General features: G+C 41.9%; 1 protein-coding gene across 7 annotated transcripts in view; it reads left to right on the top strand.

Moving 5' to 3' along the window:
* Nucleotides 1-22,373, top strand: part of ABAT (4-aminobutyrate aminotransferase) — a 77,712-nt gene that overhangs the window by 22,060 nt on the left and 33,279 nt on the right. For 4 of the 7 annotated variants that reach the window (XM_026096479.2, XM_064520413.1, XM_026096477.2 and 1 more), the window contains exon 2: nucleotides 11,423-11,551. In XM_026096479.2, the coding sequence (XP_025952264.1) occupies nucleotides 11,482-11,551 (70 nt within the window). In that variant the 5' untranslated portion in view covers nucleotides 11,423-11,481. Of the gene's footprint in view, nucleotides 1-2,804; nucleotides 2,913-3,402; nucleotides 3,483-4,901; nucleotides 4,956-11,422; nucleotides 11,552-22,373 lie in introns of those variants that run through there. The other 3 variants (XM_026096475.2, XM_026096473.2, XM_026096476.2) reach the window with 3 other exon arrangements.

The following is a 22,373-nucleotide window of genomic DNA, read 5'->3' as shown; positions in this document are numbered from 1 at the left end:
AACTTCACAACTTCATAGTTACCTCCTTGCACCTCCAGCCTGTGAAGCTGGATACACACAGACAGAGAAAAGTGCCGCTGTAAGCTAAGGGGCTGAAAGCAGCCCCACATAGCAGCAGGAACATATGCTCCACCTAAGAAGATACAGCTCAGTGATTAGATACAAGGATTTGATACAAGGATTAAAACAACAAAAAAAGGTAAAATAAAAGTCTCTAGTACTGAATTAGTCTTTAAGGTCTTCAGAGTGTGTTTCCAGGCAATTGCACACTGTCTAGCATGAGAGGGGCACTGTGCTGACTGGAGTCTCTCAATGATGCTGACATATAATTAGCACCACTGCAGTACTTCACAAAGTACTTTTCATCCAAGATCATTTTGCTCAACAAGTTTAGCCTTGCATCATACAAGGTAGCAGTCAGTAGAGGCATAGGAATTTCTCCATCATAACATGGTCTCCTGAGAGTGCACCCTTAGGAGCTGTGATTGTGATTATTCAGCTTATTAGTGTCATAATAAGTTGCTGACACGGTGCGTTTCCATTGGATCTAGTGTTTTCTGTGTGGTGAGTATAAATACCTCCAACTCTTCTCAGTCTTTCCTCCTCTACTTCGTGATGTGTCCTTGAGCTAACCATCTGTCTGAATGGGATTGTTGCTCCTTCTGTGATAGATTAGCTAGTTAACAAGTTCATTTTAAAATCAACAGTTTATTTTACTTTTCTGCAACCAGTATAGGCCAGTTTAAATAAGTCATTTATGGTCAGGGTTACAGGGCATGGGATAACTGATATGTTTTAAAAAACAGTCTGTGTATGTAATTAATAACAGATTTTAAATTATGAAGTAGAGGAAGGGGTCGGCTTCAGTCTTTGTGGATCAAATCAGCAGCTTATTATTTGGAGATTTTTATGGTGTCTGTCTTAAATGAGCACACTGTGGGGTCCTTCCCTGAGAGCTGCTGGTAGTTACAAGGATCTCGGACAACAGGCTCAGGAGAAGGGAACCAAAAGAGCTGCATCCGATTCCCTTCGTTATTGGTGTTACAATATTTTCATTAGCAGTCTGTCTGCAGAGTGATCAATTGTCCATTTAGTCCAGGAGAGCTCTGGAGAGCAATGTAGTAACTTTAAACCATATACTCCTACAATGGATTTAAATTGGCTGTGTGGATGTTAGCATCGCATCTGTTAGTGTGGGAATTATATGTCGGGATAATGTTGCAATGGAGAGAGGCTGCGGAGTGTTTGGTCTACCTGGATGACTGTGTCCCTCGTGCCTCGGGTGTTTGAGCAGGCTGGTCACCGCAGTCGCACTGATCGTCTGTGTTGGTGCTGCGATTCCGCTGAGAGAAGGTGAAAGAACAGAGTGTATTGCTGTGATTGCAGCTCGCCATAGCGGCAGTCCTGGAGCCTCTGGATTGCCAGGGATCCTGGCTTCTTCCTTTAAGCATCATGTCTTCTGTCTTTGTGGTTTACTTCTACTGTCTTCCTTCTCTCCATCTGTCTTACACCCTTCCTTACACCACGGCCGTGTATGCGGTAAGTCGGGGCAGCACAAGTCTCGGGCTCGCTCCTGTTATCCTGGAATCGAGCTGCGTTGCGTTCTTCCCCCGTTACCTCGTGGGGGTGCGAGGGCTCCGGGGCAGAGCGGCTGCTCGCAGCTCCTCAGAGGCGCTAAACCGTAGCGTAGCACAGCGAGGGTGCTTGGGATAGGTAGCATGAACCGGCCGTCGCCGCCGGCATCGTGCCCGTGCTCGATTCTGCCCTGCTAGAGCAGCCGGCCGGCTTCTGCGTGGCCCGTCGGGCCTTGCTGCAGGGGCCCGGGGTAGCTCCTTCGGGTGAGAGCGCGTCCGAGCTGGAGTCCTTCTAACGTCCTGATCACCGAGCTGGGGAAGTCACCATCTCGCTTGTGATAATTACAGATTTCCTCTGTGATTTTCACTCTTTGGTTACCACAGCAACCATGTAATAGTTGGGCTGAAACGCTGTCACGCTGATTTAAAACTGAGCCGGCTCAGCCTTTCCCTGCGCGTCGGTGCATCTTTCCCCTTGCCTCCCTCCCCACCCCTTGCAGGCACCATGGCAACCTGGCAGGGGCACTCCAGTGTGCTCCGCTTGCCGGCGCGGCCAACAGGACACTCGACTCCTGATTTGAAAGGAAATGTTACTGTTCCTGCAGAATTTCTGCTTTTCGGTGACGATTTCAGAGAAGCTTCTCTTTTATTTTGCAGCTCCAGTAGTGCTCCGTGGGAGGGGATGTTTTGGTGCGTGGTGGCTTTTATGCTCCCTGTATCTGTGCAGAATAGGAAGGAGACGAACAGAACCCTGATTATTTTGTAACACTTCTGTGCCCAGGTGTTAGTTACCCTGGTGATATTCGCAGAAGTGGATCGCAGGGTTTTAGAGACAAAACCTGCCTATTCAGTTTCTACAGTTCCTCAAAACTAAGCCATTTAACACTCTAGTACATTCTGGCTCTCTATCGCAGTAATTTATTTTTAGAAAGCTGTCGAGAAGGCACTCAGATGAACTCAAATGAGCATGAGTTAGTGGGCTACATCTATGTGGTAAGAAGCAGAGAAGTATTAACTGGTTCGAAGTCAGCTGGGTATGCGTCTGCTTTGGATTTGAGTGAGTGCAAGGTAGTTTGCTGGAGCTGGTTTCACTGAACTAGGTGGCATTCTTCCCTCCCTCCTCCCCTCCCTCCCCCGGTTAAACTGCAGGATTACTGCTGGGATTTTCCTCCAAATGATCCACGTTCCTATTGCTAGCCATCACGAGCAGTTGCTGAAGGGAGCTGACAGCAATGATATTTCTCGGGAATGCAGTCAACAGCAGCCCACTTTAAAGTGAATGAAAGAGTGGTATTTTAAACTGGCAAGCTGAGTACCAGGAATTTCCATCCAGCTAACGTAAGTGTCTCTGACTTCTGTACGTGTGTTTTAGGGGCTGACGCATCTGTTGGGATGAGTCTTTAAGGGGTGTTCTCTAATGCGTTCTGTGTGATGACACACACAGAGTCTAATTCCTGGAGAGGAATGCTTTTCTTTGTCTGTTTAAAGACGAACGCGTGTCTCTGTGTATATGTAGGCATATGAATATAGACCTGTTTAAAAATGTCCCTGCCACGAATGTGTGTGTGTAACTGCTCGTTTGCTGGACCACTTGTAACAGAAATCCCCCTCATGCGTCTGCGTTTCTGTATCTTCAGATGAAAAGCGGGTCACCTTGAGAAGCCAGAGCACTCTCTCAAATTTAAGATGTTTGCCTTGTTTTGATGGTTTGGTACAGCCTAACTCAGGGTGAGCTATTTAACACTTTTAGGAAAGAAAAGCATAATTTATGCTTTTAAAATACATTTTATTTAGTGTTATTTATCTAGCTATTTTCATGACCTTTTAGGAGGCTATGGTGGGATGCTGAAGGAGTAAAATTTTAGAAGGAATAAAACTGAATTTCCTTGGAGGAAGCTTCACTTAAAGGTATTTAGTAATACTTTAATTCTTACGAAAATACAGAATATGGAGCAGCTAATCCAAAAAGCACATCTGTATCATAACTTCTGTTGTTTAACCCTTTGAAAACTGGACTGTCTGTTTTGATATGGGAAATGTCAGGAGATCAACAGTCAGGTTTTGGATATATTGTTCCCATCTTCATTTAGAAAAAAATGAATTCAAAATATGCAGGCTTAGAGAGAGAGATTCTTATGCATAGCTAAGTAGCAAAGAGGATATACTATATGGACTATTAAAGAATGAAAAGCTATTTTTTTAATTTCGTATAGCAGATTAACTTATTTGTGCTTGGTTTTTTTACAAACACATTTATACACACACTTTTAATGTACAGCTTATGCCAATAAGATAGATATTTCTAGTTACGGCTCTGGAACTTGTCTAATTTCTAGCAGATGCTTTCAAGACCACATTTTTCTTAGCAGTTGCAGCATTTCTTAAATGAAAGATGAGTTGCTGAAAAGTTTTGGTGTCATCTGAATCCTAGTGTGCCATAACTGCCTCATTCCCATCTATTTATACTCTTTGGAGTATGGACCAGGAGTCAGTTTTTTGTTGGAGGGATAGAAAACAGAGGGTGGGGGAGATGCATCCATATCCAACCAGCAAACCCACCTTACAAAACATCTAAGGAGGAGGACCTGGCAACATGATAATGACACTTCTAACTACAGGTGATTTTTTTAAAAAAAACTTGATGGAAGGTCTGAAGGCATTGGTACAAAGCAAAAGGGAAGTCATCTTCTCTGTTCTAGCTTTGCTGCTGATGCAGCTTTGACCTAATTGTTTGTCTGGTTAGTCAAGTAGGTATTGCTACGTCATGGTGGTAAATGTGCAGTATGGATTTCCGAAGCAGGAAGAGCTATATAAACGCAGGTATTTGTCTTGTGCATTGTATCTTGCTTTGGGCTTTTGCTGCTCTTTTCAAAACTGAGACTGATTTGAATGCCAGAGGAATGTAGAAGGAGAAAAGGCAGCTTTGCAAAAAGCCAGTTTATTAGGGAAGACGTATACTACCATGTGTAACATTCACTGTTTTGTCGAGACGTGAAAGACAAAACCAGTCTCCCCACTTCTGTTTTTCTGAACAGTAGTGGGAGTGTTTGATCCTGTTGGTGTCAATAAATAAATAAGCAACCATGAATAACAGAAACTTGAGCTTTACTTGTAGCTATGACAACTGTGTCCTTGACAACTTCAGTACAATTATGGAGATTCCAATTACATCCTGTCCCAGAAAGCTTGTAAGGTTGTTAGATGAATACTTGGGCAAAACCAGCTGTCAACTTCTGAAATGTCATCATCTTCTAAAACTCCATTTTAGCGGTGGATACGTTTCCTTTTGCAGATAGCCATCTCTTGCTACATTCTCAGTGTTGCTTGGTGATAAATGCTTTGGTGGACTGTATTCTCCAAGGACAGAGTTGCCATTCACTGGTAATAGGCACTTTTTACTCTCTCTTTTTTTTTTTTTTTTTAATTTGATTGTTGTCTGTGGAATTTCTAAACGTTCAAGCAGTCTCAAGGAGTCTGTGTGTGGGTTGTCTTGTAGGAATCCAGCAGGCCTCTTCTGCAGAGAATGGCTTAGTTATAGCAATCCTGATGTGTAGACTTGACATTATGGGTTGTGACCATCTTTGCTTTTGGAGTGCAAGACCTTTGGTTGGCCAAGTTGGATGAGGAACAGCTTGTTTCTCTCTTCTGGGTGGTCTCATGAAGATGGTGCTAGATACTATCCTTCCAGAAGTAAAGGATTTCAGCTCTGGTTTGTACTGGGCACTAAGCACTGGATGGAAATTCTAATGCTAGGCTTATGTGAATACCGGACGGAAGTTTTCATGCAATTATCACTTAACAGGACTTTCCTACTCCCATTATGATTTCAGATAGCCTTATCTCTAGTTATCACTAGACGCTCTTGGTGATTTTCTGAAAAACTTTTCCTGCAAATGTGTGTCTTTCATTGTGTGTACTCAGACTTTGGTAACTACATAGGCTTTACTGAACTCTTAGCTCTTCGCCTGCGATCAAGTGAATTGCAGTTGAATACATCAGTGTGCTGTTAGGGTTTTGTTTTTGTTTTTGGTTTTTTTTGGTTACTATTTTTAAGTGGCTAAAACAGTAAGTTGAGATTTCTAGTATCACCCTAAACTCTCTTTGTGCTGACATTTGGTTAAGTAATTCAACTTTTCCCTGCTTCGTGACAGAGGAAATGGATATTCCCTGCCTTTCCGAAGGAAGGAAGGATGGTGCTTAATGATTGTGGTGCATTTTTCAAACAGCACATGTTATATAATGAATCTTTTTATGTAAATATTGCTATAAAAAGAATCTTTTTATGTAGATACTGGGATGCTGTTAGGTTGGCCCATTCTTCCTCAGATGCAGACTAAGGAAGGACATGATTGTGTTTAAAGTATGAAAAGCTAGACTGTCTTCTCCCTCACCCATCTTCATAATTTTTTTGTGAAATTATAGGGCTATTCCAGCCTCTGGGATGTCTTTGAACTATTTTTATGAGTAAAATTCTTGTGAGGTTTTTTTGTTTGTTTTAAGTCGAGGCCCTTCAACTCTCCCTTTGTGAGCCACAGCTATAGAACAGTATCTGCCAGAAGATGGTGAAAATAATAGAAAATGGGTAACAAGGGTTTTTCAGGAGTTTATGGGGTGCAACATGTAAATTAAGCTGGTTAAGATTTTTTCATTCTGGCTTGTCACACTGTCACTGGGTAAGGGATGTTAGGCCTTCAAGAACATAAATGAGGCTGGAAGACGAATATCTCTTCTGTTCAGAAGCTGCAGTCCCATCTACTCCTTTTTTGTCAGCCTTTCTACCTTTTTCCTCTCTTTCAGAACTACTTATCTGCATTATCTTATAGCACATGACGGCGCTGAGATAGTCCCTGCTCATGTGACTCAATCTGTGACTCCCTTTCATTAGTTCTTTATTCTGGTCCCATCACCCAAATGCTTTCCAGGCTCCCTCTTATATATTCCCCAATATATTCTAGTCTGATCCCCTTTCAGAAAAGGGGCTGTTTGAAGTGACCTGATCTACAGTTCTGGGAGCATTGAGGAGGTTAGAAAAGGAGAAACAAGAGCTCACAGGAGATAAATAGAACACAAAAGACTGGACCACTAACACTTTATCAAGTCGTCTGTCTTTGTAACAGTGATTTTTGCCTTAACGCATGAATACAATGGACTTATTAGCCTAGGAAATTCACTTTTAATTCGAAAGGAAATTGGCTCTGCAGTATTTCTCCATTTACAGCACAGTAACCTGAGCATTGCCATGCTTGTCAGCGTTGCTCTTCGTTTCAGTAGCAGGGGCCATAGCTGACTTGGTCTCACAGTCTGCAGTTTCTTCCAGTGTTTAAAAAAAATCAGTGTGATGAGCTGTGAACTGCAGAGCTTTCTCACCTCTATGATAAATGTCCTCATTAGCCATCTAAAATAGCTTGCTGCCAGGAGGCCAGTCACTAGGCAGGCTGGCGTACGGAAGATGGTTCTGGTTTCGGGAGCATTTATTTCTGGTGCTGCCCTCAGGCTGGCCGACGGAGAGGCAGAGGGGAAGCAGGCGGCCGGCCCGCTGCGTGCGTAATGACACCGTCGGGCCCTTGGGCTGCCACCCTGGCGCCTGTCCCCAGCCCCGCAGCGGTGCACGGGAGTGAATAAGCCTCCGGCTGTTCTCCCACCGCGATGAATCCAAGCAAACAAGATTAAAAGAGAGCTTGAGATGTTTTACGTTTCGCAACAATTAACGTATAGCCTGATGATACCATTACTGCTATACATCCTAGCAAAGTCACGCAAGTGAAAGCAGCAGAGAGAATTCATTTGCCTTTAGCTCCCCACCCCCTCACCCCAAATACATATTGTGAAGATTTGCGGAGTAATTGCAGTGTACAGCTTGTGCTGCTGTTTCTAAACCACTTAATTGTTCCTGGTTAAATGGGTTTGGAGCAGCTGAGAGACAGATGAATGTGCCCCCATGAATTTAAAACAGGCTTCTAAGTCTTTGGCATAAGCAGGAAGAATGAGATAGAAATCTGCCATGCCGACTTCTCGTCCCTGTCTTGTAATGCGCCTGTGCCTCTTCTTCGCTGTGCCTGTGTCCCGGGGATGTTTGCAGAGGCAGGTTCTCGCAAGCTCCGGTCTGAAACAGGGGCATCATGCTGAATTAGCTTCTCTGCTAGCAAGCAAGAATGGATTATACGAACTAGCTGGTTTGTATGTTTTAGCTCACGAGTGAAAGACCTGGACTGAGCCCCCCTGAATGTTGGGGTCCCTCACTAATTATTTGATTTTTTCCAGGGGTTCCCCCTGCAGGTACATCATCTTGTTAGCTGACGGAAACAGTGCCTCATTGTATGTGTGCAATAGGCTACAGCTACTATTACTGAATAACTGCTGTCAGTCCTAGAAACTAGGACTGCCTGTCAGAGATAATCACTCAGAACGTAATTTTAAGAGCTGCTGGGTTTGTTTTTAAAATCTGATTTTTGCATTCTTTGTGCATTAAAAAATCCACATATCTTAGCATTTCATGTGCTCCGTAAATTTTTCTGAACTTCCTTCTTGGAAATAATTTTCTGTACCAAAAGAATGGCAAATACAGTTTAAGTCACAGAGTAGCAATGTATGTGTGCTCATAAAACAAACAGAATATCTGCAAAATTAATGTGTTCAGCATTCACTTCAGAATAGCTGTTTTGTGCAGTCATCTGTAGCGGTGGCCCTACGTGGCTCAGACAATGGCCCTTAGAGGAAAGATATTTAGAGAAGATTTTTGTGAATCTTTTCTTCTGCAGAAGTCTCACTTCTTTGAGGCCCAAGGTGGCTAGCATTTAATCCCAAATCAAAGAATTGTATTTCAGCACACATTTTACAGTCTGATATCTCAAACTGGTGGAGATATTTTGCCTAACAACTGTGAAACTGGACGCAGTCCAGTAGCGGTGTGACGGAGCGCGTCGTCATTTCCTGCAGTTCTGACATGTGCACTGGAACGCATTTCTGTTGGTTTCCAAGCTCTTCTGCTGCTGGTGGCAATAAGGCGGCCAGTGGGAATTAGTCAAGAAATGGATAATGAAGTCAAAATTCAATTGGTTTATTACGATAACGAAATAACAAATATACCGATCATGCCAGATGATCGTCTATGAGAAGTTCTGTGCTCGATGGAGATAAAAATTAAGTTGATTTTAGTTATACTCAACTGTGATACTACATGATTTATTCTGACTGCAGGCTAGAAACTTTTTATATAACAAATATGAAGGAGAATTAGGGCTAAGCTATTTTATTGTTTAAATCTTCTTGCAATAATTCATTTTTTAGGAGTATTTCAGAAAGCCAGTACCATATCAAAATATAATGTTGAGCCTTTTATAAATATTCTATTTTAACTCTTAACGGACTTTAGATAAGCATTAAATATCAGTTAGAGATAAAATAGCATTCTGGGAGCAAAACTGTAGGAGCTGATTCACCTAGGAGAGGATTAGTAAGTACTGCTGAAAGACACCTGGGTAATAATGGGTCTGACCATGCAGCGTGACTTGAAAGCATGTTTGATTTGATTGTGAAGAGGCATCTCATCACTGCGGGGAAGGTAGGTTAGCCAGTTCACAGCAAAATGTCCAAGGGAAGTGACTGTAAAGGGGACTAGACTGATCAAGTGAATCATGGTGGGATAAGCTCAAGCCTTTTGTTGTGGGTCTGTTTTCACTGCCCCTTCTGTTAGTTTCTGCAAAGCTATGTTCAAGTTAACTTTTAACAGGTTCCTAGAAACTTTTAAAAGGTAGTATCTTGCAGAGCAAACTTAAGGAGGGAATTGCACTCCAGATAAATAGTTTTGAGCAGAGGACATGAAGATGGTTAATCATTGTGAGAGGTGCTGGGTCAATTCACTGTTTAACAGCTCCTAACCGCAGTGGTGGTCTCACTGACTTAGGCTCACGTTTATTTTTGCTAGAGAATGATCATGAGATAAGAATGTTTTGGGGTGTTTCTGCACACAGCAATTATGCAAAGGTTAGCACAACTCAAGAGAGGAGCTGAGAGTGAAAATATTAATGAAATAATTAACTGAATCTTGATTTATAAGTGAAGCTTCTATTTTCTACAAAGAGTAGCTCTAGTTCCCTCTGTGCTTCTGACCCAAAACTTACAAAGCTAATATAACATTCTCCAGAGTGCGCACGAATATTGTGCAAGTGTTTGTTCACCTTGGCAGATTTCAAAATACATTGAGTTTTAAATTGAACTCCGAGCAAACTAAGTGAAACCAAGTGTAGGTTGATTTGTCTGGGAAGGCACAGGGAGTCGTCTTTGTACCTGAGTAACGCAGTCAGAGAATTAATAGGTGTCCACTGGCAAGGAGTTTTTCATTTTGCCAATTCTGAAAAAACTCAAGCATGAAGGAAAGCAATGGCTATCTTGGCTAAAGACAATACAGAAATTAAACATCTGAACTATTAATGTTGGGTAAGTAATACTTTCTATCATGGCAGCAATAGATCAACTGCTTCCTAGCATCTAGTCATCAACATCTGTTTGCATATTTTATTGATGGAATAAGAATGATGTAAGCAGTAAATTATCTTTTTATGGTAGAACAACAGCTATGTTCTCAGAGCTTATTTATGATATAGTGTTGTTCACCAGGAGGTTTGTGGGTAATAGTGATGTTTCATTTGAACTGCAGACCTCAGTCTGTTATTACTGAACAGCCTATACCCTCTGGGGGAAGGAAAATCAAATGAGGAAAAAAATGCCAGCTTAGTCTCTGTACAGATGAACAGAACCTCTAGTGTCCTAAGTAGAATGCAGGATACCAGATTTTTAAGTATAAGATTTGAATTTAACTTGCATGCTCTATGTTTCAATGACGCGTTTTATCTGTGCATGACTTCCAGCCAGGCTTTCTGTGCAGGTGATTCAGAGAAAAAAGAGTCGTGTTATCTATCGTTCATGATCCTGAACTTTACGAGGTTGTTTAGATTTAATTGGCTGAGATAGACTCGTAGCATCACATTGGCATTGGAAGGTACCTCTGGAGACAGGTTAGGCTAGTCCAACCCGCCGCCTCCAACAGAGCAGGTTGCCCAGGACTCTGTCCAGTCTGGTTTTGAATATACCCGAGGATGGAGGTTCTACGGCCTCTGTAGGCAACTTCTCCCAGTGTTCGATCACCCTCACACTAAAAAAGCTTTTGGTTATGTTTAAACAGAACTTGTATTTCAATTTGTGCCCATTGCCTCTTGTCCTCTCACTGGGTTCCACTGAAAAGAGTCTGGCTCAGGCTTCTTTACTTCTCCCATCACGTATTTATACGTACTGATTAGATCTGCTCCTCGAGCCATCTCTTCCTCAGGCTAAACAATCCCAGCTCTTCCAGTCTCTATTCACAGAGTTGTGGATTACTTGGTAGAAAATGTTAAGATTTTTCCAGAACGTCTGTTTACTCTTATTTCCTAATGTTTGTTCCACAGTCCTTTTACCTTGGATGAGATTTTTCTCATAAGCTGTTTGAATCTAAAGGACACATTGACGTGAGAGATTGACTGGAAACAATTTTTAAAATGTTTATTACAGTTACTCCAACACACAGAGAGCAAAGCAGAAAAGCAGGGGGAAATGGAAGATGATCTTTACCTCCTGACCTCACTAAGGCTGGCAGATACAGATTTAGCCTGGAAGTCACTCACCTCAACAGGACTTAACGTCAGACTCATATCTTAATCCTGAGACTCCTTTGAACATCAGCAATAATCCATCAGACCATCTTTTCAGTTTCTTTGGATTTGAATTAGTGAAAAGGGAAATTGGAATCAATGGCATAGTAATAGTAGCTGCATCCATAGGCACGTAAATGTTTTCTTTTGGTTTTTTTTCAGAACATCAGCTGGAAAGAAAACTCTGAAGACTCAATATTTTTGAGTAAAGAAAAGACAAAATGGCATCAATGTTGCTTAGTCGGCAGCTGACCTGTTGTCTGCAGCAAAACTCCAGGCTGTTTGCAGTTGGTAAGTGTTCACTTTGTGCTAGTGGAGAAGATTTCAGTGTGACTGTTGCTCAGTTTTGCCTGGTAGCACTGACTGTTTCAAATTTTGGAGACTACTGCGTTCTTCATCTTGGGTCATCAGGCACTGATAGTCCAGAACTAGTCCACAAGGATGGATTTTTTTTTTTTTTGCCTTTTTCTCTTTAACTCTGCAAACTATGGAAGAAATCCTCATTTAGGAGCTAATTTATGCTTCAGATGTTCTAAACGAAACCAAGCTCTTCAGCCCTTGGAACCTGGCTTTTACGTGGCTATTTTCTGATGCTGCATGGTGCTGAGATGAAAAAATCATCCATCAAAATCAGCCTTGTTATTCTTTGTGCCATATAGTGTCACCCTGCCCATCTCCACATGGAAATCCTGAGAGGTTTTATATAACGCACTGGGAAGAGGTGGCCCTTATTGCGGGTGTCCGTTTCTGCCTGCAGTTTACTCCAGTTTGGAAAAAAAAAAAAAAAAAAAGAAAAAAAAAAAAAAAGAAAATACCACAGAGTGTCAGGCTACTTTCTCCTAAGTGTATAATGACAAGTTCTTGGCCCCAGCTTGTAATTTTGCATGTATGTGGGTGTATGTATTAAGCCTGCAGACTCTGTGAAACAGATACTAAAATTTTTTGCTCATGCTCTAAACATGTAAATTTATGCCTCCCCCCCCCCCCCCCCCCAGCAGTGTAAAACTTAAGATCTAGCACCTGTTTTGTGTGGTGTTTTACTGAATACAATATGGCTGAATGACTTTCTCTGTGACCCGGTAAATGGTAATGTTTCTTCTTTCCTCCAGCCATCCTTCTGTGATGCCACCGTGCTCCTCCTGCCACTGCCAGACAAACAAAGAACGCTTCCACTTGCTCAGAAACTTAAATATCATTGATTTCCTTTTAAATAATGTACTTTGGGGAGCAGCTGACCTTTTAGGCTGAAGTACAAAGAATCTAGTCTTGTAACTGTTGGAGAAGTGTTAAGTCAATGTTTCAACGCAGGATGCAGTTCTATTTCTGGTAGTGACACACTGATTGCCGGAGCTGTGCGAGTGCAGTGATCAGGTGGTCAATAGTGGACAATGGAAAGTGCTTGCAGCAACCAGGCCTTTATTAGTTGCCAGTCCTCTGAACTAATCTGTCATCTCAGTATCACTTGTATGTTCCCTGTCCCTTCCAGTGTCTTGCATACTTCTGTGCTGCTTCCCCACCAGAGAAACAAATATACTAAAGTTGTGAAAGATGCTTGAGATGACTGGAGTGAAAGGCAAATACTCGAACTACTCTAACCCATCCTTTTTTTCCTCAGCGTTGTAATGAAGGGTTGTAAATCTTCAGTGAGAAATGAAGGCAGGTTGAGGCTCCATTAATCCATCCTTGCATCCAGGAATTTGTAAGTGGGAAAGCCTGCTAAAATATTGAAGAAGAGAATAGAGGGCCCTGGTTGCAGGTTATTTGGCAGACGTGTGACCCTTGGGGCTGACTGCTCTGTGTGCTTTTGTGTCTGCAGAGATTAGAGGAAGTGGGGCAAGACTGGAACCCGTCGCTAGTAGGAACTGTCTCCTGGCAGATTTTTAGCCTGCAAAGTTCTCATCTGACCGAAGAAGCAGCAGACTTTTTGACACTTGTAGCAAAGATCTGAGCTTCAGTTATTTTTCTGAAATCTTTAGATGATGAATCCCAGCCAGTGTTGCAGTGTCACCAGTCTGTGCTCATTTTTAGGGAAATTCTGAGAGGAATATCCTGGAATTTTCTCCCCCAGAATGCATGCCACTAAGATGTTTTTTGAGCACTCAAACTCAGAGGTATATGGACTAAAAAAGAGACTCATACCTTACTCCCACAAAACTCCCGCAGTACCATTTGGTCAGCTGATGTTTAGATATTGAAATGGCAGGATTTGCTGAGGGGAGTTGAGGGTGGAAAGAACAGGTTGTTTTGTGAGAGAAGTCTCTACGTCTGTGGGCTGTCATGCTCCAGTTGTGTGTGTGCATTAAGCACAATAATTCCATGCAGCTTGAATCTATGATAAATTTATTCACAGAAGTAGATTCTTCATCCTTATTTCTGATTTTCAAAGCAAGTGTTTGGGAGTTGGCATTGTGCTGGCCCTGGGCATGAAATAAACTGGTTTGTGAGAAAGGGTTTCGTGTGAAAAGGAAGGATGTTGACAAGTTCACATTCACCGCAGCAGACAGCTAGACCTACACTCACTATTGTAAAACATTGGGAACAAACGTAACAAAACTTGATATTAATCAAAATATTTCTAGGAACTTTTTCTTTGGTAGTATGTGTGGGATGGTGTTTAATTAAGATGGATATCAAGTCCTCAGAGCTTTTGAGGAACATAAGCTGGAGAATCTTTTTTACTTGACCATTGCTTGTGGTGTTCTTATTCCAAATATAGTGTTAGTCTATGATAAGCTAACTAGAAAGAGAAAATTGAAAATCTTTTACTGTTCAAGCTGATTAAAATGCAAAAGCTAAGCAAAACATATCAATGTAAAGTGTAAGTTAAATCTTGCCAACAAAATGTGAAATCTTGTATAAGTATTTTGAGTCCTTATGCCTTACTTAAAGATAAGCCTTAATCAGGTATCTTTTTTTTTTTTTTTTTCTGTATTTGATTAACTTGATAGCTGGGCCTCAGAGATATAGTTAACTAGAATTTGAGTGACTGCAGAAGAACAACGACAGACTGAGTAGCCAGCCTGCCTGGCTTTATATCAGATATATGGAATCTTGCTTAGTGCTCTGAGTGCGGTGACATCCAGACAAATCTCAGAGCTTGCTGATGTTAGAGAAATAATGGCAAATCGAGGTGTTACTGTGCCTTACTCTTTCTTATGGGAGCTTTCACTTATGTACAGACTGTTTGGTATCAAATTTTTTCTTGATCATGGGGGAATCCTGCTCCTGTTCCCATAAAACCTCCAGTATGTGTGTAGGAGTACTGCAATACGGACAATCTCATGTGGAACAGCTTCTAGTCTTACAGCATGAGCACTCTGTAAATAGCAATCTCAGTTTTCACAATATTATGCAACAGCAATGTTCGCTTTCCAAACAACTCTAGTTAGCCTGGCCTTTTGCCATTCCCTGTCAAGATCTGTTAGTAACAGATTCTACTTGCAGCACCTAAAAGAGGATTTGGGGAAAATCGCAGTCCTCCTCCTTTTGGCTGTCAGAGCCTCCACATTCCTAAACTTCTGTCTGGAAGGTCGTTTAGTAGACTCCGGGGAGTAGGGATGTGTGTGTGAAGCTCTAGACATGCACAGGAGACTGCCTTTCTGCACTTCGACGAGTAGCGACGCTATAGCACCTGGGACTGGGGATCTTTCAGTGTGAGGGATCCCATGTGCCAGCATTTATTTGTACCCTTCCTTTCTTCTCTTTTATCCTCTTGATTACACTGATCTAATTTCAGTGCCTCCATTGGAACTTCTCCCAGCTGATATCCAGTTGTACAGTCAGGAACTGTCTTTATATGAGTGTTATTTTTTGCCAAACTTATCCGGGGTTTAAGCACTTTCTTTCTAGGCCTGTGCTGAACCTAGCTCTCGTTAGCATAGATCACTGCTTGCCACAGAGACCTGCTAACAGTAGTGCTTTCTGTGACTACTAATATGGCAAAATGTTAAAAGGGTGCACTTATGTTAGCTGTGTTGCTATAGCAATGTGGAAATTTGCTCAAAAATTGCTGAGTGAGATATCTGATAAGTGATGAGGATAGCTTAGAAAACCTAAGTTGGAAAATGTGCTTTCCTCTCTGCTAGGAAACGATGACATCCTGCTTTATGAAACAGAAGGAAGCACTAACATTACTTAGGTGTTCAGAAAGATCACGTGTGTTGCGTAGAGCTTTGAAAAGTCTGCAACAAGCAAGACGAGTAGAATTTAACGAAACGTACCCATCTCCTTTAGATAAGATGGCTAGAAAGGAGATGGCTTCTCTGCGAGTTGTTCAGCCAATGTGTCTCTGATAGATTCGCCAATAGTTCACACGTTTGTTTTCTAACTTTTGATGTCACGTCACAAGCCAACTTTGTCTACCAGGGAAAAGAGGGTGCTGTTCTCAGTCGTATTAGCTAAACGTAATTTAAAAGCTTTCCTAATGCTTTTTCAGAGACTGATGTCCCGCTGTAGGCCATTGCCTTTTCACACTTTTAAGATGAGAGCTGAAGTCGCATCGTCTGGTCCTGTTCTAATGCTGAGCTAATACAGCACGGGGAACCCTTTTTCCACTGCAGTTTAATGATAGACCTCAACAGAAAGTCAGTGGATTGGCTTGGTCCATTGTCTCAAGAGTTTAACTTCAGTTAAATGTCTTGGTACTGATTTTCATACAAATCATAGTGTAATATGAATATAAGAATATTAATATTAAATTATGTTGATTGTAAAAATGTCTGTGAAAATATTTAGGCTGACAGTATATTTTTGTTGAGATTTCTCTTCTGAAGGAATTTAAAATAAAAAAAGCTACCAAGCTATCTGGTCAGAGTGAGTTAGACAAGTATAAATACATCAGCATCAACAGTGAGAGGTTATTATGTCAATAAGCTGTCAGTCCATTACTGACAGTCATAATAAATATACAAACTGTGAAGATTTGTTAGAGACCTTCAGCTACTAAGTACTTTCCACTTGAGGAAATAAGGCTCTCACTAGACCCTTGCAGCATTTTTTGTGTTCTAGATCGTTTATTACAAAGGCAGTGCTGTTAATTCTCCAAAGGACCACACAGTATGCGTTCTGAATTTTAGAAAGTACCTATTGCTTGAAGTACTGATGGGGCAGGAGAAAAGAGCATTCGCTTGGTCATGATAACAGTCTCAGTTTTTCAGCTGTCCCATCACTAGCAGCTTTTACAGAGGCAAAGCACAGTGTTCAACACAGAGTACCAAAGTGCAGACTTCTAAATTCGTAAGTATCCAATTGGACTAGCCTGACTTTCAGGGTGACTTCAGGGTTACCATTACAGGGTAAGTTAATAAACTTTTTAACTTCACTGTTTAAAAAAAATCAAACAGCAATAATTTTGGGGAGAGAGACAGAAATTTCAAATGAACAGAGCACACTGCAGTTAGCTATGGTATGAAGCATTACAATGAGTGATCTGATTTACTTGCATGGGTTACAGAATACTTTGGCTCGTTTTGTTAGATAGGGTACTACCAATCTATAACATTTCTGAAGTTTGTCATATGAGTACTTAGACAATTTGATCTCAGCCTGCTAGACTGAGTATTATTGCAGAAGGGCATCTGATTTACCAATAACCTGGCCTACCTGATTCTACTTTTACTATGAATTCTGAATATGCTTGTGTGTCATAGTGGTTGTTGTTACACACTTAAAAATAGTGTTTATCTATCTCTGTGTCCATGAAATCCAAGTTCTTTTGCCGTTTGCAAATATGTTGAGGATTACTGCTTATTGTGACATTTTGGGCTGTCTGCCTTTAGCATGGTCATGACCTCTGCTTCAGATTAAAAGTGCTATTTCAGGTGTAGGACTGAGCCCAGGCCCTCCAATTAACCTCCTGGCATTTTGGGTGCATGCCGTCCTAGATAACCTATTAGTAGAAAAACCTCCCTTCTCAACAGGTTATCCTCTCAGTTTCACAGGGCTTCCCGACAGAGGTGATAGAAGAGCCAATGAGGAGGGGTGCTCTACTGGACCTCATACTTAGGAATGAGGAAGGATTGGTTGGGAATGCAAAGGTCAAAGGCAGCCTTGGCTGCAGTAACCATGGGATGGTGGAGTTCAGGATGCTGAGAGGAAGCAGCAGGGCAAAAAGCAGGATCACAATCCTGGACTTAAGAAGAGCAGACTTTGGCCTCTTCAGGGACCTGCTTGGAAAAATCCCATGAGATACAGCCCTAGAGGGAAGAGGAGTCCAAGAAAGCTGGCTGATATTCAAGGATCACCTCTAAGCTCGAGTTGTCCATCCCTATGAGCAGGAGGTTGAGCACAGAGGGCAGGAGGCCTGCATGGATGAGCAAGGAGCTCCTGGTAAAAATCAAACAGAAGAAGGAAGTGTACAGAAGATAGAAGTAGGGACAAGTAATCTGGGAGGAAGATAGGGACATTGTCCAAGCATGCAGGGATGGGGCTGGGAAAGCCAAAGCCCATCTGAAGTTTAATCTAGGGCGGATGTCAAGGACAATAAGAAGGACTTCTATAGGTACATCAGAAGCAAAGACTAGGGAAAATGTGGGCCTGCTGCTGGATGAGGCAGGGATCCTGGTGACGAAGGACACGGAAAAGGCTGAATGCCTTCTGTGCTTCTGTCTTACCCAGTAAGACTTGCCCTCAGGCCCTGGAGACCAGGGAGAAAGTCTGGAGAAAGGAAGACTTTCCCTTGCTGGAGGAGGTTCAGGTTAGGGATCACTTAAACAAACTGGACGTACGCAAGTCCATGGGCCCTGACAGGATGCACCCACAAGTGCTGAGGGAGCTGGCCTCATTGCGAGGCCACACTCAGTCATCTTCGGAAGTGACTGGGAGAGGTGCCTGGAAGACAGCAAAGTCACTCCAATCTTCAAGAAGGGCAAGAAGGAGGACCCAGAGAACTACAGTCTAGTCTGCCTCACCTCAATCCCTGGGAAGGTGATGGAGCAACTATTGCTGGATACCAGACTAGCTGATCTCCAGAGGTGCCTCTCAACCTCAGCCATGCTGTGATTTTTGTGGGAGTCCTGGGCTAGTATAAATGCCTGTGGTTCCTTTCATTTCATTAGAGGTGCAACTGTTTTCTTGAGCATTTGGCTAGGTCCCTGAACTTTGATGTAGGATTAGACTTCTAAAGTCTTGTTCTGAGCCATGTATCAATAAGAAAGTTTGTTTTGTATTTGTCAAGGTGCTCCTAGATGAGGAGAGGTCTTTACTTGTGTGTTGGCCAATGACTTGCACGGCTTGTGTATGCCAATACATGTCAAACCAGCAACTGAGCTCTTCACAGGGACTAACCTTTTTAATATTTCTATCCAGAGTGCAAATTTACTTGAATGAGAGTTGGAGAAGAAAAAAAGAATAAAAATGTGGGGGGAAAGGAAAACAGAAAAACAAAAGAAAGGGGGCCTAGTTTTTTGTTCTTGAAGTTCGTGTTCTTTCGGTTTGGGTGTTTTTTGTTTGTTTGTTTGTGTTAGCCAGCCCTTTGAACAAGTATGCATATCTGATGAGTGGAGTATTTGGAATCAATCTATCTTGACCTTGCTAGAAATTGTGCGATTTTGTGCCCATCATTTACATTATACTTCCTCAAAGGGAAAAGGAGCTTTTAAAGAAAAAGAAAAAAAGAAGGAAGCAGAGAGGGAGGAAGCAGAAGAAGAATTAACTGCACTTTGATTTTTAGCTTCTGACTGTCAAAGGCTTTGTTAGTATGTTGAGGTTTTGTTTCTTGAGGATTTTTTCCCTAGCCAATCTTCTTTATCTTCTACCTAGGGGGAAGTAAAAATTGTATCTCAAGATCCTTTGATGTGGTAACACAGGCCATGTTCATTTTGCTTATTGCAAGCGGTTTCAGAGAGGGTAAAAGGTAAAATCAAACCATAGCATTTTCCTGAGCTACAAGGTAGAACAACTCTTTGGGAAATGTAAGAACCAATAAATCTGTAAAGCTGCCATTATAGTAGTGTTAATAAAATAAAATACTCTGTGGGCTTCTGAAGACAAGTATAAAATTAAATTTGTATCAGTGAATCAGCCTAGAAATCCCTTTCTGTAGGGAATAATGAAATGTAGCATGCTTTGGAAGAAAACAAGCAAATGAGGGGGAACCTGTCATTTGCATTGCTCATTTTTTTAGATTGTTTTGGGTCACTGGCTTATTGGAAATGATTGTGGTTTGGATAAGCTGCTCCTGGAACTGTTGTTTAAGAGAATAATCTGTCTCACAAATTGACCAACATTACCATTTTGATAAAAAATGATCTTTAAAGCAACTCTTTTCTCCTGAGAACATTTGCATCTTTTAGTCTCACTTGACCAATCTTTGCTGTGTATGAAAACCTGTCTATTCAGAGATATATGAGCTGTGCCAGTGTGAATTGATGCAGCGCTGCACAGCAAAGTTCTGTTTGTTTTTTAAATCACTCATACGTGCCCTTAGCAAATATCTAGTGCAAAGAGGCTTTTGCATAAATGGTAACAAGATGATGATGATAGCGGCTTATATGGTCTTTGCTGCTCTACTGAGCATTTCTGTGAGACTGATCGGGAGATCAGTCCCCCGCCCCTCACCTCCAGTGTCCCTTCTTTAAAATTCTCGAAAGTATTCTGTTCTTAATTCCTCCAGGCGGAGGGAGAGCGTGGGTGGATGTGAACATGTTCAGGTGTTACTGATAGACTGTTGTTTTTAGGATGTAAGTGTTCTTGAAATGGATCCTTAATCCACACCTGGTCCTTAGCCGTTGCATTGAGATGGGTGTTTGTGCATTCTGTAGTAATGCACAAATGCAGTACTTTAGTAAAATGCAGGCTTTAGTAAAGCCTGATTTCCAGAGTCGTAGTTCCTTCTCCAAAGAAGGTGGCTGTCCAGTATTGATTTTGTTTTCTTATTTATTTATTTTTATTACAAAATCTGGTGGCTGATAGAAGCAACTCCTTCCTGACTTGTGCTGTTAAAATAAAAAAGCTATGAGAGCAGTAAAATATTCTCCAGATGACTTCCCTACTCTGTGGCTCTGTGATGTGTGTGTTTTCAGATGAGAAGCTGCTCCTTTTGCAATATCCACAGCAGAATTTTCTCAGGAAAAAAACAGATATTTAAGATTTTGTTTATTTTAGAATCCTCATCTGTTAAAATATTTCACAGATTGCCATTTAAGGAAGAAGAAGAGGGGAAATGTTATCCACGCTTCACAGGTGGCAGTCAGGAAACCTTCATCTGCGTTGGTCCAATGGTGTTACAGTCTAGTGGTCAGGCATCTTAGACATTTGCAGGTATAGTTTGACTGTTAACAGAACAGGAAATCTTTAATTACTATCCAAACTAGTGTATTTTTATGAGAACTCAGATAAAAAGAATAGAGAGGGACCAAATCATGGTGTATGAGAAGGGCCAGGCTGCAGCAGTTAGGCATTAGGTGTGCTTCTCTTTGAGCAGTCATCTTAAATCAGTAGGAACACTCATGGCTCTGACTTTTATTTTTCCTAAGGTGCTGGCCCTTTTTCTCCAGCAGAAAACCAATTCTAAGCTTTTTCCCGTTCAAAAATATTGCCCGCAGTCCAGCTCCTCAGATTAAAATTTCAGCTAGGTGACTGCACGTATTGAGGATAGTGTAGTCTTGGGAGAGCGTTTCATTTATTAAAACACGGTGTGCTGTTGGTTTCAGCAGTGTGCCTTTGGCCTGTATAAGCTGCCGATCAGTCGGGCAGACAAACCCGGGAGGCGGGTGGAAGGGAAGCGCAGCGGCACAGTGACCCTCTGAAGGCAGAGCACGTGGTGGGGGCTAAGAAGGACCACAAATGTGGACCGTAATTCACCAGTCTTCGATCTGCGACTGCCTCAGCCTGTTCTAAGGATGTTGCTGGTTTTCAGGAACTGTGGAACTGCTAAGACAAAAATCTTGTCGGAGGAAGTTCTGGAGGAGAAGGGAACAACTGCAGCTTTGCAGAACAAGTAATTAAGGTCCCTCCCTGAGCAGCTCGGACACGTAGTGTGTGCTGACTTCTAAAAACTCCCTGGTGAGGCCCTCATACTGCAACGAAGAGGGTCCAGAACTCTTAAAACAGAAACACCCTGAATTACCTATTTCTATTAACTTCCTTTCCTCAGAGGAAAGAACTAGTCCACAGGGGAGCATAGCATAATATAAACACATGGTTTCTTTTAAATGAGTCATCAAAAAAACAGAGCTATATGACCACAGACTTAGTAACAAAGAAATAACAAGACTTTGGTTTATTAAAGCAACAAAAAAGTTCACTTTTTTCACTTTGGAAAAATAGTTCTTTACAAATGTGTTTAACTATTTTTTCTCATCATAAAAACCTGACACGATTTTAAAGCTAAAATGAATTTCATTGTGTCTGTTGTGGGAAAAAGCAGTTGGGATATGACTGGATAGAAACAACTTCAGTATGTGGCTTTTTTAAGAGTTCAGGGTGTGTGCCTTGTATACACCCTGCATCTGCTGTGGTTCAAAACCATAAAGTCCAAGACTGTGTATGTGCTTCCACACCTATGACACAAAATATCAGCAGAGGTCATATCAAATCAGCTGTGCCGTTGCTGTAAAGCTACTTGCCCTGCACCTCTCTGCTTTTTACCGTGTTACTGGGCAGCACTATAAATCTTACCAACTATTTGTTATGAAGTAATTTCAGAATATTTAGAGCAAAAAAAATGAAAACATCTGCCCTTAACTTCAACAGAAAGGTTGTCTGTGTTATTTTTTGAAAGCTCATTAGACTTTTATTACCTATTACTTCATAAGGTTTATAAAATAAGATACAGCAGAAAATAGGTGTTTACTTATTGAAGCAGATTAAAACTTAAATAATTGATTGTAGGTGGAACACCTGAAGTAGTCCAGAGAAAGACTCAGAATAAATGCCTGCACTGTTAAACATGCCGAGTAGGCCTGGATCTCTTGCAGTATCTTTTACGATACTGCTGACTTCAGATGTGTTACGTGTTCTGGGTCGCTTTCAGCGCTTTCTGCTCTATCGTGTACCAGTGTCCGGCGCCTGGCGGGAGGGAGAGGGCAGAGGGCAGGGGAGCAGAGCACCGCGTGTCTTGCTGTCCGGCTACACCGCGCAGCGGAGCGTGGTGCAGGGGTGCCCAGGTGGGTGC

The sequence above is a fragment of the Dromaius novaehollandiae genome, chromosome 14 (assembly GCF_036370855.1).
Source record: "Dromaius novaehollandiae isolate bDroNov1 chromosome 14, bDroNov1.hap1, whole genome shotgun sequence".
In the NCBI taxonomy this organism is placed as follows: Eukaryota; Metazoa; Chordata; class Aves; order Casuariiformes; family Dromaiidae; genus Dromaius; species Dromaius novaehollandiae.
Note: the sequence above shows the minus strand (reverse complement) of the source record. Positions and strands in the feature narration are given on the sequence as shown.